At 39.7% G+C, this 17,305-nt stretch overlaps 1 protein-coding gene across 1 annotated transcript; it reads left to right on the top strand.

The window, feature by feature from the left end:
• Nucleotides 1-723: 723 nt before the first annotated feature.
• LOC127630540 (MAP kinase-interacting serine/threonine-protein kinase 2-like) lies at nt 724-15,464 on the top strand. The gene is made up of 14 exons (XM_052108184.1): nt 724-878; nt 1,780-1,958; nt 2,357-2,447; nt 2,745-2,846; nt 3,023-3,120; nt 5,506-5,585; nt 5,907-5,980; nt 6,132-6,236; nt 6,630-6,685; nt 6,880-6,975; nt 11,019-11,213; nt 11,412-11,576; nt 11,671-11,711; nt 11,816-15,464. The coding sequence occupies exons 2-14, from the start codon at nt 1,908-1,910 to the stop codon at nt 12,087-12,089; spliced, it is 1,428 nt and encodes a 475-aa protein (XP_051964144.1). The 5' UTR covers nt 724-878; nt 1,780-1,907; the 3' UTR covers nt 12,090-15,464.
• The last annotated feature ends 1,841 nt before the right edge of the window (nt 15,465-17,305 follow it).

Below are 17,305 nucleotides of genomic sequence, written 5' to 3'. Positions count from 1 at the left end.
AATCTATACATTATTCCAAACATTTGGCCGCCAGTGTATACACACACACACACACACACACACACAGTTAAATAACCTTGGTGGAAACCAGTTTTATATAAGTCATGTTTTAATTAGTAAATTGAGAAGATATTGGTGGCCAATATTTAAACTAAATGATTTTGTGTGAATTGTAGTGACAAAGTCTTTGAAGTCCATCCCGAACAGACTGAGGAATTCTACATATATGCAGTATGTGTATTTGTGATATGAGTAAGAAACGGGTTATTGCTTTTCATGACAGAAAACCTGTTCACACCAGTTGATCAAAAATAATAATTAATGCTTTGTCACTTGGGGATTTGGACAGTTAAACTAGCTGTTGCAGAATATTGCATTAGGCAGAGAGTCAGAATGAATGCATTTCAGCACATACGATGGGCGATTTATATGATGGCTATTTGATCCCTCTGCATAATTTTTGAAAATTACATTTGTATATTTTGTTTAAATTCATTAATGTATTTTTGTTCAATTTAAAAAAAGAAATAGACTATGCATAGCAGCGATCTCCTCAAGCACTAGTCAACATTCGTCACTTGCCCATGTGACTCTCTCTCTCTCTCTCTCTCTCTCTCTCTCTCTCTCTCTCTCTCTCTCTCTCTCTCTCTCTTCATGAGTGTGATGTGTGTGTGCTACGTGTTCACAGGGACAAGGGGCTGGATTTGCTGAAAGGAGGTGGGCATAAAGGGGCGTGAGATTATAAAAACTTGTTTTGCTTTATGCCTTTTTGTACCTTCCACACAGTTAGTCCCAACAGCCCACGGCCACCATCTGCTGCTCCCGAAGCAGAGGCTCATACAACGGCGTCAAGCCTGGAGCTTTAAGACAACAACGGGGTAAGGACGAGTTTTACATTAAGCTGATTTGTGGGCCTGTTATTTGTTGCTGTGGACGTCCAGACAGCACAATAAGATAATGATTTTGATTTGAATGGACGCGATGCAACGTTCGGATTTAAAAATTGTTGGGAGCTTTCAGGAAATTTCTAGAAAATGATTTTGACTTTTGAAGTCAGTACATGCCGATGTTTGGCTTTCTGGCATTAGTTTTACTTTCACCAAATTGATTGAGATGCGGGTGGACTCCAGTTGGATTAATTACAGTTGCTTCATTATATCGTATCTTGATTTGGAATCATTCAATGAAAGCTCAGATGCGTTGTTTACTGTCGTACCCGTCAGTTGATCGTTACAAGTGCACGAGCCCGAGCTTCGTCACTTAAAGAAAACGACATATGTCCTTTATGGCAAAATGGATAACGTACGGAAATGGCAAGCTTTTTTGTGCAGTTATACCTGTTATTGCAAGTACCTGCTAATGACGTGCTCGCCTTTCTGCCTTTGTAGTCTGAGGGGCTGTTCACATCGAACACATTCCCGTCCGTTAGCGCTATTTTCAATGGTTTTTGACGTATATACGCCAGTGACCGTTGCAAATACTGACCGACACTTTAGTTTAAATAATGTCAATTTTTAAAAACGCCTCTCGAGACGTCCGTGTTTAGTCATATTCGTTGCGTTTCGTCTAGCTTTTTTAGCTCAAGAAGAATGCGTTTGGTCAGAACGGCCCCTTATTTTGTCCCGGCTGTTTTAACTGACTTTTAAAGATAATGTTAATTCAATATTGTAGTTTTAAATGTGTGATTTATTTTTTGCTGACGATTTAATTGCAAAAGAGTGCGTATTTTTGTGCGTTATTAAATGCATAACCTTACAATGCACTAAACTTCCCCCTCAGAGTTCCCGTTAAAAGCACCAAGGTTCCCAAGATATCGGATTAGCTGAGTGAAATTCATCACTAAAGCTAAAACCACCGTTGTTGCCGCCAGCCACCAGTCCAAACTAAGTCTCATAAATCAGAACAAAATGGTGCAGAACAAGATCACCGAAGTTACCGGATTCCATCGCTCTTTTAAGGTGAGAGTTAGTTTTTATTCCCTGATGCATGAATTAGGGTATGTGTGCAGAAGATGCATTACATTTAATAATTGTTTTGTTTTCAGGCGAGGAATTATGAGTAAGAATAGGTGCAGATTGTTTTAATTTATTTATACTGTATGAGTTAAGAGATGAGTCTAACTCCAGTCCATGGCTTTGGGTGACGGAGGTCATAGGACATGATTAAATGTTATATAGATTTCCAAGATGCCCTAAAAAGATAAACTGAATCCTGAATAATAAATATCTCTAGGACATTTAACCAGGAAACAATAATGTCTGACTGTCTAGGTGTTAATAAAACAAGATTAATGCTTAGTTATAACCAGCCATGTTTATCCATATTTTGTAAAACTCATGGAGATGTTCCTATCCAGGGTCAAAATCCCTTTGAATCGGAGGAATTTTCCAAAACCGGATCCCATCTTCTTGATACGGCCTTTAACTTTGATTGTTCTGAACGACTTGGTAGGTTTTTTTGTTGTTGTACTAACTCATTTTAAGATAAGCTTTATGACCGTACACCAGTGTTTATATACATCACTTTCAAGATAACACATTCTTATTGTTTTGATGTAGGACAAATCTAGGCACTGTCTTATATATTACGAAACACTGGATTAGTACAGCCCGCTGTAGCTCTCACTGTTTTTTGTGTGTATTGTTTTTATAATCAAGCCTCTTTCCTGCATACGTGGGTGTCTGTTGCCAATGACAACAGAACAGACTTATAATCTGAATTTCTTTCTCTGTTGTGACATGCAGACATTCCATCCAGCCAGCCTATTGACATCCCTGATGCTAAGAAGAGAAACAAGAAGAAAAAGAGATGCAGGGCAACAGACAGTTTCTCAGGGCGGTTTGAGGGTGAGTGTACACAAAGTTACCATGCTCAAAAATCATATGGGCCCCTTTTTTTTTTTTTTTTTTACATTTCATTGTCCTCTGTGACTAATGTGTTAAAATGTCAGCAGAGAAAGTAAGCTGCAATTTGCACCATTTAGGTCTGAACAGGTTAATTAATTAATTTATTTTTATTACAGATGTATACAAACTGCAGGATGAGGTACTGGGGGAAGGGGCCTATGCCAGGGTCCAAACTTGCATCAGCCAAATCACCCATAAAGAATATGCTGTGAAGGTAAGATGCATTTTACTTTGTACAAGCTTGATTTAACTAAGCTGAGCTGGGACAATGCGGGCACGTCTTTGGGCAATGTAATTGTAAAGCTTCTGTTGACTTTCAATATGCATGTTTTAATGGCTGTTCCATCAGAAGCGTCCGTGCTGCTTGGATATGGCATTCAAAAGCTATTGTTAGAAAGGACTTCAATCGAATTAAATAGAATCAAAAAGGTTACAGGGTCAGTTCTTTGTTTTACTTCTTTGACAAGGATACATGACTGTAGATGTTTGTTCTGCCTAGTGCTGTCGAATGTGATTGGTGAGGGGCATGCTAGATTCCTGCAAGCTGTGGTTGGTGAGCTCATGATTAGGGTCTAACTGTGAACACAATTCTGAGGACTGTGGTGGGATAGTGGTAATATAACAGAATTCGTTATGTAACTTTGTCAATGAGGAATTGTTAACTCTTAAGGGTTGGTTAAAAATATTTGTACTATAATCAAGTGGTGATCTAGTTCAAAGACACAGATGTTTAAACAACTATGCCTGCCCTGTTGTGGTACTGAAGCTTTACAAGTTCAGTGCAGTCTTCTTCAAAAGACTTCATTGTTTTTGTCAGACCGGATGGAAGGCTAACCAATCAGAAACTTGAGGCAGTTACATCCTCTTCTCTTTCAACAGTCCCATTGGCTGGTAGATCGTACAGTGGTGGGAGGATTTTGTACTGACAAGTCTGCCAAAACATAAATCTCAAGAGAAAGGGGGGGCAAGGGTGGGGTTATGTCCTTGATGTGTTTACCTAGTTTTTTTCCCCCTTTCTCGCACATTGTTGAATTTAAAACAAAGTTCAAATTGGGAAATGAAAATTGTGTGCATGAAACATCTCGCATAGCTTTTCACATTATTTGAGGACACTGAAATATTGTGAAATTACATTTTTGCTGAAGTTTTATTTTATTTCAACATTTCAATACATGTATATAAAATGGTACCCTTCACATAGTTCTCAGATAAATTAATGTTTTCCTAATTTGCACAAAGATACTCCATTAAATATATTATATTGTTGAATTTGTATTTTTACTTTCATTTTGAACTGTTGACTTTGTGTGTGTGCTCAATGGGCTGGGCTTTTTATATAGCATGTTTTCTTTCATTTAATCAGTCTTTATATAAGATAGCCAGACAAAGACGATAATAAAATTATATTGGATTGTGTTTTAATCCCTGGGGGGGTTGGATCATTACAAGTGCTAGGTCAGTTATACTGGGATGGATTTCAGACAGCTCTTACCAGATGTCCTGCACAGCCCTCCCCCCTTTGCATGCGGTTGGGGTGGCGTTGTCTGTAGTCTCCTGGTCTGAACAAAAGCAAAGGCTGAATGAAAACAACCCAGTAGCCTCCTCAGCTCAGCCTCCTCCACACCTGATTGCTCCTGGGTAGCGGGTTTACAAGCAAGGTTTGATTTACAGAGCAGCAGTAAGACTCTATAGTGCCTCTTTCAAAGCTAATATGGAGATTTATTGGAGCTGAAGGAGCTATATGCCTCCCCCTTTGTCTTTCTCATACATAGGACTAAATTCGTCCCAACAAAAACACTCACACCCATTCTGTGGTGTATGATGTATATTGCCAACAGTTTTTCTCTCTCATCATTCCAAATGAGCTGCAAATAGGGTAACATGTTTAAACATAAGCGACTAGGTGAAATCTGTCAACATGTACCTTAGGTCCCCATAGCATTTATTATAACCTCTAATTGTTTTGTGGCATTTGAGGAGAAGATTGAATGCTGACTCAGCCGTGCAGTGCCAGGGTTTTTAGGAATGCGCTGGCCCACAGGCCTCATTCTTAACTCTGATACACATTGTGGCTTGCCTGCTAACTTTCAATAGCGCCACTAATCCAGGGTGATGGAAAAGCCACAAGCACATTCGGGAAAACATAGAGGCCTTGCATGGGGGCGGATGTGATTCAGTGTCCACAGTTACTTTTGGCTGTATAGTCCGCAGTGGATTCCTTGTTTCTGCACCGATTTAGTGTAATTAGTGGGACTTTGCACTTTGGTCAGCACTTGCTGTTTTTAAATGTGCCTTAGATATAAATGATTGATTGATTGATGCTTGAATGACAAGTGGTACCCCATGTTTTCAAATGGCTTGGAATTGGCCTTTACATAAATGTGGGTTGTTCTTTTAAACTATATTTAGAGGTTTGGCGCCTTGTTCTGTCTTTTAAGAAATGGGTTAATTGTCTCTTTATAGTACTTTTGGGAGGTAATTCGTAACAGAACCAAATGGTCAATAGTAGTTGTAGATTTCGAGGGGCTGTTATCACCTCAGGATATTACCTGTGTCTATTCTTTGATGCTAACTCAGGATTTTGTTTTTCACCTCATAGATTATTGAGAAGAGGCCAGGACATAGCAGGAGTCGTGTTTTCAGAGAGGTCGAAATGCTGTACCAGTGCCAGGGCCACAGGTAACCCAGATATTACTGATATACTTTGCCCATCAAGCAGGCAAAGGGATAGTTCATGCAAAAAATGAGAACTGTCATTTACTCACCCTCATGATATCACTCTCCAAAACATAAGTGTGAGTAAATCTTAGGATTTTTATTTTGGGTGAACCCTTTAATAGTCAAACATGTTCAGTAAACAATCTTGCATGTGACACAATTTAATTGTGAGGGCAATTAAGCCAGAACCTAATGTACATGTCATTTCTAAGTGAGGCTGTATGTTGTTGTCTTGACAGTGGTATTGTCTTGACAATACTATGTCTTTTGTCCACCCAACAGAAATATTCTGGAGCTGGTGGAATTCTTTGAGGACGAGGACAAGTTTTACCTTGTGTTTGAGAAGCTGAGAGGAGGTATGTGCATTTTCTGAAGTATTATGTTACTGTTCAGAAACAAAATCCAGACACTCATGGGGCCCAAAGGCCAGTCTTGATTAAGCTGGTCATCTCGGCTGGAATGTAAAGATCACATGGCTTGAAGTTAATGTGTAACCTAATGTTTTAGGCTCCGTCTTGGCCCACATTCACAGGAGGAGATACTTCAGCGAGCAGGAAGCCAGCATTGTGGTTCAGGACATTGCGAGTGCTCTGGACTTCCTTCACAATAAAGGTACAAGACTGATGAGGAGGGGTGTTGTAGGACAGGAAAGGGGAGTTAAGGAGAAGGTGTTTCACTTTGGGGGTGGTTTGATACAGTTGTCAGGAGACGAGTGGGAATGGGGGAGTTTATGGGGGTTGTTGGAAATCGAATTGAGTTGTAACTTGATTGTATTTCATCAGCAAGCTTGCTGTGAGTGTTGGACTTCTAAGTAAAGACGTGAGGATCTTGCATGTTTTATTCTTATCTTTATTGCAGGGTCAAGGGATGTGAAGCTAATTATAGTCATGCTTAGCAACAGGCTGTGTTGGAAACATTTGCCTGTGGTGCTCTCTTTGCCCTCTTCGAAAATCCTCACTTAGCCTGAATACCACTAACACATGACTAACATTTGTGCTCCTGTAGGTATGGCCCACAGAGACCTGAAGCCTGAAAACATCTTGTGTGAACATGAGCACAGGGTGAGTCTCTTACATTTATGTGTTTGCATAGTCAGAGATTCAAACTACACTTTGCATTACGTGGTTTAGACAGTTTGCGGTTTCTGCATTTCCAGTCAGAATGTAAACACTCGACAATCTTGCCTGTCAATTGTGGCCAGTTGTTTCTGCACAGAAGTTTTTTATCTGATTTCCTGCTGATATGTTTCTTGTAGATTTCTCCTGTGAAGATTTGTGATTTCGATCTGGGCAGTGGAATTAAACTTAACAGTGATCGTTCTCCCATCTCCACCCCAGAGCTCCTCACTCCAGTAAGTGTGACTTACATTCTGGTTGCTTGAGTTTAATTTTTAACATTTTACTATAGATTTGAAAACCAAAATATTATTAAATTCAATGGAGAAATGGAATGGAAACGTAAAATCTTTTTTTTATTATTAAGTCTATGGCTACAATTTGTACTTCTTTTCAATGCCGTTCATTATCAGAAGGGCCTGCTATTATGCCATTCATCAACTTTGGGTGGCGTTAATGATGCAGTTCTAATTATCATTGGCTAGTTTAATCATTCTGAAAAGACTGAGGTCAACAACAGGGTTTATGACAAGAGTGGAACTTTTTAAAAGAGACTGGAATGATTCAGGCATATCACTGCATTGGCTGCTGTGCGATACTGGAGCAGCAGTATTGAGCCCATATCTCTCTACATCCTTGTGCTTATCGACTGTACTGACTTGTGGATAAGATGATTTACAGTCTTAAAAGAATAACAGCTTTAAAATATTAGAATTGGTAAACTGACACTGAGCTGCTCTTGAGTTTTTCTCCACTGTGTATGTAAACAAAGAGCTGTCTTCATGTACATGGCTTTGATAGTTGTGTCGAGATGGATGTGAACAGCTGATTCGAAGAGAGAGAGAGGGAGGAAAAAGGTGGGCCGTACAAGGAGAAATTCTCAGAATGGGACTTTAAGGGTAACCTGAGCTTGGTCCTACAGCTCATTGAATCGCTGTATGCTGGACTATTTGTGTGCTGAAGGGTTGAAAGGTTCTTAGGAAAGGTTAGTCTTTATGCCCTGTGCTTGTTGATGGGCCAGTAGTCCACAGTGATTTTCCCATGGGGTAGAGTGTTAATGCATCTCACACACTTAAAATTTGGGATGGAGTCTTTTTGTTGTGCTGCAACAAAAAGCTTAAAGGTAAAGATTGAGCAATTTCTTTCATAGTTTGGATAAGGGTATGCTCAGTCAATTCTTGGGGAAAAAGAGTATCAGCATTCCAGAAACTTGCTGTACCATGGCTTTCACAAGGCCGACTTCACGAGGGAGGAATGGAATGTAGATCAGAAAGTTCTGTTTGAGTCCTGAACTTGGAGCCAGTGTTTGTTTTCAAGCTTATACAGCTCCCACTTCACCCTTGTTCCTGTAATGCTACTTCTGGCCAAATGGCTTGAGGAGAACAAGAATTAAACAAAAACAAACATGTCAGGATTCTGTGCTCAATTTCCGCTCCTACCTTCCCCCTTCAGCACATTTTAGACTCCATTTCTCTTTTGTTTTTGTCTCTGGCTTTCCTCGAGCCTGCCTTGGCATTAGACTTCTGATCAGTGTCATCCCCTCCCCCCAGCACACACACACACACCTAGCAACTAGTCCGTGATTGGTTTGATGAGAGGGAGGGTGAGAGCGGGAGGAGCTGCGGTCATGCAGTCAACATGTTTTTCTTAGGTAGGATCTCAGGGATTTTATCTGATTCTTTTCTCTTTTTTTTTTCATTGCTCTTTCTCTACCTAGAGGTTAACACTTTGTTGTTCACTAGGTGTTTTGTTTTAAGAGAATTAGATTTGTTATTGTCCTTTATGTGCCATTGTTACATTAGTTGTGGTATATATATATATATATATATATATATATATATATATATATATATTAGGGCTGTCGATTTAACAACAAAAAAATTAATGCAAGCTTGTAGTACCACATGTTTTCTTCAGAGGGCAGTAATTTAAATTTCAGCTGTGTGGGCAATGCACAGTTTACACAGTGAAGAAAACAACCATCCAGCAGACACAGAACACAAACATGCGTTCTTTTTTTTATTTATTTTTTTGTGGTGTGATTTTACTATAGAAGCTTAAAGGAAGTCTTAACCTTTCTCAGAAATCAAGACTGCATGTACCTTCCTGCCTGAACTGTGTATAATACTGCTTTCCCTTGGGTTATGTTCTAGCTCTGTGTATGCCATTTAACCTATAACCACAAGGGAAATTCATATCTGTATTTATCTATGTATAGTTGACTAACTTGCACAGCTGATGCATGCCTCACTGCCAACCACAAAAAGCTCTGAGCCAACAACACAACTGCTCTAGCCAGTTTGTCTTTCCCTTTGACTGAGCTTGGAAAGTCCCACATATGATTTACACATGGGTTAGGCTAGATGAGTTGCAAGCAGTAATTGCATTGGTCAGAAGTGACTGATGCAATGTCGTTCTAGTCTTACAACTAAAGTTTGTCTTGAAAGTAAAAATCTGCTGTGCAGTTATCATTGCCGACCCCCCTTACGCTTATCTCTAAGAGATAGCAATAGGCTCAGTATCATGGCAGTGAGTCAGGGGAATATTCTTAGATTTCAGAGAGCACATGTCAACTACTCATCCCCTTGGACTCCGTAACCACACCAACACTAAAACCTAGAAAATGGCTTAAACCGTTTTAGTGTGGATTTTTTTAGTTACTGCAGTTTTACAAACCTGCCAGTCATGAGTCCCCATATGCTAATTAAAGGTTAGTCCGTTTCCTTTATTTCCGGGAAAAAAATTCATATGGTACATACTGTAAATGCGGTTAGTTATATATCAATGTTTATGCTATCTGCTTGTTCACCTTGGATTGGTTGTGCTTTGTAAAAGTCTTTGTTCAGAAGTGGAGGTGGTTGTGAAGTGTTGACTTGAATGTAAGGGTGTTAAAGAGGTGGTGAGCAAAAACAGCCGTGTCGATGGGGGTTGGGTGCAACAGTGGAAGCTTTTGTCTGCTCTTGAATTCCTGCACTGCGAAATAGCATTACATAAGTGTGCAGGAAGGTGGAGCTACGATGGCAGCTGGGCTGAGGAAAACAAAAGAGACCAGCAGTGCAGACCGACTGCTTCCTTAAACTCAGAGAAACAAACCAAAACATGACCTATGTTGCACTTGAACACCTGTAAATGCATTTAGAAGGGGGGTTGGTCATACCAACCTTTGCTATTGTGGTGTAAACGTTTTCTGAAAACCTTTGAATTTCACCCTCCTACGTTAACATTTGATCATCATCTAGTATAATTTATAGCTTGTTTTATGGATAAATTATTATACTTCGTTAACCATTGAGAGATATATATATATAAGTCTCGGGACTTAATCTGGAAAATATCTGGAATCAAGATCTCTGGAATAAAAATGCTAAAGCAAGTTATTTTGTAATACTGTCCTCAGTCCAAGTTGCATAATCATTGGTGCTTAATGTAGTGAGATGGCCCAGCCTGTCAAGGTAAAATTAAAGACCTTGTGTTCTGCAGAACTTTAAAGAATGTCTTGTTTGTCCTCTTGAACTAGTGAACTGATACCCTAGAGAGTTATTTATTTAACAGATCATAGATGTGCACATCTTCATGCAATTGTCAGCGAGTGTGTTACCATTATGTAATAAAACAAAAATGGTATGTGGGTTTTCTGGGACACACCTCTTTTCCTGTCCCAATGTGTGACCTAGTTTCAGGCAGAGGTGGTTGGAGCCCAACCGAACAAAGTAATCTGAGTTTGCAGCTGAGCCCTTAAAATGCTCCATGACTCACAACCCCATCTGTGACATAACAATAGTTACCATGGTTACTTTATTTAAGGTTCTATACACCACAATGCATCTTTCATCCAGACTGCGGCAAAAAACAAGTTTAGGATTATGGGAGCTAGAACCGGGGGTAAATTGTTCAGCATTCAAACGGTCAATCTATCGACTTGACCCCCCTCCCCCCAGCCACGATCTGCTGTTTACCATGTGATTCTCACACAGTCTGTCCAAGACATGCTTGGGGGTTCCGCACTGAACACATGACATTCGTCAGCTGAAAGAATGTAAACCATGTCACTGAAAAAAAAAAAACCTATAGAAATGAAGCTTAATTGAGCAGCTGAATGGAATGAACACAAGCACAATTTACAATTACTCCTTGTCCTCTATGTCTTTTGTCTTTGTTTGCTACATTGCACTCCATCAGTGTGACTGCCAGTTCTGTGTTTATGCCTCTTGACTGAAATCACCCATGTAGAGGTTGTTTATCACCTTCTCACCCCTTCTTTCTTTTTCATTCAACATAGTGTGGTTCAGCTGAATACATGGCCCCAGAAGTGGTTGAAGCCTTTAACGAGGAGGCCACAATCTATGATAAGCGCTGTGATCTGTGGAGCCTGGGGGTCATCCTTTACATCATGTTGAGTGGTTACCCTCCATTCGTGGGTCACTGTGGAAGTGACTGTGGTTGGGAGAACGGAGAACCTTGTCAAATGTGTCAGGTACATTTCACTCTTGCCAGTTCACGTGACCACTGTGCACTGTTACAAACATACATCCAATAAGTTTCTCTGCCCTGGATTATGAAAGTGGACCGTCTTCACCTTAATCCTAGTGCATGTTTACACTAAAACAATTCACGTTCTGTTTCAATTGGTTAAATGAATAAAGGTCATCTCTTGTGTTCTCATTAATTTCAGAACACCTTGTTTGAGAGCATCCAGGAGGGCAAGTATGAGTTTCCAGAGAAAGAGTGGGCTCATATTTCCTCCAGTGCCAAAGAACTCATTTCCAAACTGCTTGTACGAGACGCCAAGAAGCGTCTCAGCGCTGCTCAGGTTCTCCAGCACCCCTGGGTACAAGGGGTAAGGGGCCCAATGTTTTGTTTTTAACTGGATGTTTCTAATGGAAATGTTAAAAACCAAGAATTCGTTATTAACTTTCTGTCTGTCTTTTCAGGGTGCACTTGACTGTCTCCCTTCCTCGATCCTTCCCCAAAGGTGAGTTTAAGACTGTACTAGTTGGAGTAGTCTTGACTTTCACATGATACTCATTGTGTCACCCTTGAAAATGTCAGACTAACCTTGTCCTTTCATGCTCACAGGAACAGCAGCACTAAGGACTTGACGTTCTTTGCAGGCAAGGCAGTTGCCATGAACCGGCAACTGGCTGAGCAAGACGACCTGGAAGAGCAGCAGCTGCAGGACCCTCCTCATGTTGTCACGGCTGGTGCCACATCTATGCGCATTTCCCCTCCATCTAATTCCAAATTGGCCAAGAGAAGACAGAGGAACAGCCTGCTGAGGGGGGCACCTGTTTCCGCCTCCGAGCTCAGGCAGCTCCTGGCACCGCTGGTCATTGTGGGAGACTGTGCTTGATTGGTTGAGCTGGGCTTCCCAAATTTCAGATGGACAAATGAAAGGCTGAGTATCTGCTACCTTTGTGCAAACATCCCTCTCCCTTTCCTCTGTTCACTTGAATAAGACCCAACTATTTACTAAACAATGGTTTGGTTCAGGCCTGTCCCAAATCCAGTTAGATCCCTTAAGCACTGTCGCAAGAGCTCCAACAGCACTTTGATCAACTCAACAGCCCGGGAACAAAGGTCACCAGGACAGCTCTAGGCATTTGAACTGGACTGGATTTAGAATAGAGTCTGGGTTACATCAGCCATTCTGAAATTTGTCTGAAGGCAGAGCATAAGATACCAGCTCAGATACCAAAGGTCTAATACCCCTACTCAAACCAATTTTTTTGTGCTGCTTCCACGTTTCAACTGGATCCACTGTGAATTTTCTCTGCGAGAAATGCATTAGTTTTATGAATGTTCTGCCTGTAAGTTTGCATGGGCGCTCCCCCCTCCCTTTGAGCAGATATTGAAGATACTAGTGTGTGCTTATGCAACGCTGATGAAGGCTGTTATAAATGGCATTATTTTAGGAGATCTCATCTAAGTGGAGTGAATCTCTGATAATAGTGCCTCACCCCAGTTAATGCATCTTACTCTCTTTAACAGAAGAATTAATGTAAGTGCTTTTATAAAACGATAAGCTTCACATTTCTGATTTCAAATGATCCAAATGATCTGATTTCCAAAAATATACCCCCCATTTCCAATGCAAGTCACTGTAACCACTGTAATTTTTTTAAAAGAAAGTAGAAATAATTTGTGCTAATCAACATTATGCCACAAATGCTGTCCATTTTAAGATGCAGCACACACACATATATATATATATATATATATATATATATTTCTTTTTTTTTTTTTGCAATGCAAGTTTTCCCACTTTGCATCCGAACCGATGACCAGAAAACCACAACAGTTCCCTGTAACTGAACTGTCACCAAAAACTAATAAGGAAGATTTCTGAGCACAACAGGGTTTAAGAGCATGCCGGGAGACATCCAGGTGGTTGCACAAGCACACGTTTGCCAATGTGAATGACCATGGCTGGTATCTGGGAGTCGAGGCTTTGAGCATGTGGCCTCCATACTGAGGGGGGCAATTATTGTACGGAAATATTAAACCATCACCTTGTGGGTGCCGCCAAAAGTAAACGATTCTAAATATTAAGAGGGGATGGAGAAATCTATTTTCAAATAGTGTAACTTAAAAAAAATGGAAAAAGCATTCCAGGAAAAAAAAGGATAAAAAAATAAATAAATAAAACTATACAAAAAAAGAAAGTCTTCCAAGAAAATTTTGATGTATGAGTGAAATGGTCTAAGAAAGTTTACTTTGGTTTTTATATGTTTCTAGTTGACTCCAATTCAGAGTGTGCCACACTGATATTTCAAACTTGTAGAGTTTTGTTTAACTTTTTATTAAAAATATGATTTTATATCTTATTTTTAAGCAGGTGCTGTATGTTGGAATGATTTTATTTCATTTTTTTATTGTTTTTTGTTACTTATGGTTGTTGATTATTTGCTGTAAAGAGAGAGCAGAATGTAAGTAAATGTGACTTGAGCAAGAGGAAAGAAAGGAAGGAAAAACTAATGAAGTAAACAAAAGTCTGATGGTCCTTGCAGATCTATTGTTTTACTGGTTTTGCTCTTGCTTTCGATGTGACTTCAGGGTTGTTTAAACTCCCCGAAATTATTGGTGGCTTGGTTGCTTTAGGGAGATGCAACAAATTTTCTCTAAGTGCGTATCTAAAATCTAATGCTTTAATGTCAGCGCATGTCTGGGAGTGCTGATCTTTGATCAGTTTTAACCATTCCCATGCTGAATTCAAAAGACACCATGGACTTAGTTAAGTGGAGCAATAGATCACCATTCTCTGTCAGAGGTGCATTTGGGCCCAGAGATCTGGATTCAATGAAGTCTTTATGAATCAACAAGCATTAGTGTCTGAAAGCATTAGTGTCACCAATGGGAGTTGAAATCACCCAAGCATATGATCCTGTTGAATGTTTTCAGAGCGTCACTAGTTCTTTTGTGTACAGCTCTAAAATATATTAAACCTAATGGCAGTCCTTGGTTTTGAAGGAGCCATTATGCTGATTATGACACTGATTGTAACCTATACTGATTTTCTTTCTTATCTTTAAGAATCTTTTTACAGATACATCTTTGTGGGGGGTTTTATGTCTTATAGTAAGACTTAAATTGTATGTGCAGCGGTTTCCTCTTGTTTTGTTCAGGAAACTACTTTGCTACAATGAATATGTACAAATGGAAAACAAAAGCGTTCACAAGCTGACATTTAAAGCAATCTTTGGTCTGGAAAATACAATTTCCATGACTTTTTCTGTATTTTGTCTTTTTCTCTTTTTGCTTTGTTATATTGCAGATATCCCAAATGTTTGGGGTTTGTATTTTCTGAAGTGTCTGTGGTGCTTGGCCGGTGTCCTGAAAATATATGCTCCCTATCAGGATGTGCTACCAATGCTATATTCGTTTGTTTTTAGTGTTGGGCTTAGGCTTTGAGGTAGGGTTAGAGCTTAGTGCAGCCTTACACTATATCACACTATCTGATAGTTTATGCTGGTAGCACATCCTGATTGGTATTATCTGCCTGACAAGATGTGCTTGTTAGGTTTTTAATACATGCTGTTTTAGTACATACCGACAGGTTCTCCCATCCTCTCGACATGCGCTACCCATGTTTTAACTTTACGTAACACTGTTTTTACTGCTGGTAGCACATCCCGAGCAGGTAGTACAGATTGTCAGAACACCGGTCCTCAAAAGTCCCTGTGCCTCTGACAGAAGATTCACCACTGTTTTACCTATACAGTTGTATGGGTTGCCTTGTATTAACAAATCTGACTTGTATTCTGAAGATTTTTTTAGGGGGGTTTCAGTTGCAGTTAAATGTCTGTGTTTTACACATCCTATTACCAGCCATTACAAAACAAATGTTATAGTATCGTAATATGATGTCCCACCCTCCACCCAAAGATTTTTGGGATAAAGAGTATTCAGGTGCACTTTTTTTTTATTTAATATTACTCTCCAGCCTGAAGTCTTTTGGAGTGTTTCAACCCTCATTAAGAGCACTGTTTGTCCGTTTCCAATTTCCAAAGTTTTTCATTTAGTCCAAAATACTAATTGGGGATAAAATTGGAAATGGGGCCTCACCTGGGAAAACATAGGTATTGATTTAAAGAAGCACTTTACTGTACCATGTGACTAATTGCAGTTCACTCAAAGCTAAATTGCTGACTGTTGTTGCAGAATTTTGTATCGTTTTGTACAAAACAAACCAAGAAAAACAAATGCAATAAAATGCTTTAAACATAAATTCTGTTGTCTTATCACATTCATTGGTTCATTTTGTTTTAACTTGTGAAATGTGAGTTCAACAAAATATGAACTTTATCAATGCCACCTCTGCCTGTGTTCAAACTCACATGTTTGATATCACATGCAGACACTGCAAACATTGATACTGCCAATAAAGCTAAATCTCTCAGACAACGTTCTCTTGAAATCTCTAAATCCTATTGACATAATTACGTATACCACTGTCACCTGAGCGTGGGTCACATGGTGTATCAGTTAACTCTGTAAACATCATTACTGAAATCAAGATTTTTTTGCACTTACAGGTGAAACTCAAAAAATTAGAATATCGTGCAAAAGTTCATTAATTTCAGTAATTCAACTTAAAAGGTGAAACTAATATATTATATAGACTCATTACAAGCAAAGATATTTCAAGCCTTTATTTGATATAATTTTTATGATTATGGCTTGCAGCTTATGAAAACCCCAAATTCAGAATCTCAGAAAATTAGAATATTGTGAAAAGGTTCAGTATTGTCGGCTCAAAGTGTCACACTCTAATCAGCTAATTAATCCAAAACATCTGCAAAGGGTTCCTGAGCCTTTAAATGGTCTCTCAGTCTGGTTCAGTTGAATTCACAATCATGGGGAAGACTGCTGACCTGACAGTTGTGCAGAAAACCATCATTGACATCCTCCACAATGAGGGAAAGCCTCAAAAGGTAATTGCAAAAGAAGTTGGATGTTCTCAAAGTGCTGTATCAAAGCACATTAATAGAAAGTTAAGTGGAAGGGAAAAGTGTGGAAGAAAAAGGTGCACAAGCAGCAGGGATGACCGTAGCCTGGAGAGGATTGTCAGGAAAAGGCCATTCAAATGTGTGGGGGAGCTTCACACGGAGTGGACTGAGGCTGGAGTTACTGCATCAAGAGCCACCACACACAGACGGGTCCTGGACATGGGCTTCAAATGTCAAACGTCTTACCTGGGCTAAAGAAAAAAAGAACTGGTCTGTTGCTCAGTGATCCAAAGTCCTCTTTTCTGAAGAGAGCAAATTTTGCATCTCATTTGGAAACCAAGGTGCCAGAGTCTGGAGGAAGAATGGAGAGGCACACAATCCAAGATGCTTGAAGTCCAGTGTGAAGTTTCCACAGTCTGTGTTGGTTTGGGGAGCCATGTCATCGGCTGGTGTTGGTCCACTGTGCTTTATTAAGTCCAGAGTCAACGCAGCCGTCTACCGGGACATTTTAGAGCACTTCATGCTTCCTTCAGCAGACAAGATTTATGGAGATGCTGACTTCATTTTCCAGCAGGACTTGGCACCTGCCCACACTGCCAAAAGTACCAAAACCTGGTTCAATGACCATGGTATTACTGTGCTTGATTGGCCAGCAAACTCGCCTGACCTGAACCCCATAGAGAATCTATGGGGCATTGCTAAGAGAAAGATGAGAGACATGAGACCAAACAATGCAGAAGAGCTGAAGGCCGCTATTGAAGCATCTTGGTCTTCCTTAACACCTCAGCAGTGCCACAGGCTGATAGCATCCATGCCACGCCGCATTGAGGCAGTAATTAATGCAAAAGGGGCCCAAACCAAGTACTGAGTACATATGCATGATTATACTTTTCAGAGGGCCGACATTTCTGTATTTAAAATCCTTTTTTATTGATTTCATGTAATATTGTAATTTTCTGAGATTCTGAATTTGGGGTTTTCATAAGCTGTAAGCCATAATCATAAAAATTATATCAAATAAAGGCTTGAAATATCTTACTTTGCTTGTAATGAGTCTATATAATATATTAGTTTCACCTTTAAGTTGAATTACTGAAATTAATGAACTTTTGCACGATAT

The sequence above is a fragment of the Xyrauchen texanus genome, chromosome 37 (genome assembly GCF_025860055.1).
Source record: "Xyrauchen texanus isolate HMW12.3.18 chromosome 37, RBS_HiC_50CHRs, whole genome shotgun sequence".
Classification (NCBI taxonomy): Eukaryota; Metazoa; Chordata; class Actinopteri; order Cypriniformes; family Catostomidae; genus Xyrauchen; species Xyrauchen texanus.
The sequence above is the reverse complement of the archived record's forward strand: the minus strand, read 5'-3'. Positions and strand labels throughout refer to the sequence as shown.

Bases quoted from the DNA above. Each gene is read 5' to 3' on its own strand.
- LOC127630540 (XM_052108184.1), top strand. From the start codon at position 1,908: ATGGTGCAGAACAAGATCACCGAAGTTACCGGATTCCATCGCTCTTTT. The intron at 2,847-3,022 runs GTGAGTGTACAC...TTTTTATTACAG, and splicing joins TTTCTCAGGGCGGTTTGAGG to ATGTATACAAACTGCAGGAT. The intron at 11,712-11,815 runs GTGAGTTTAAGA...TCATGCTCACAG, and splicing joins TCCTCGATCCTTCCCCAAAG to GAACAGCAGCACTAAGGACT.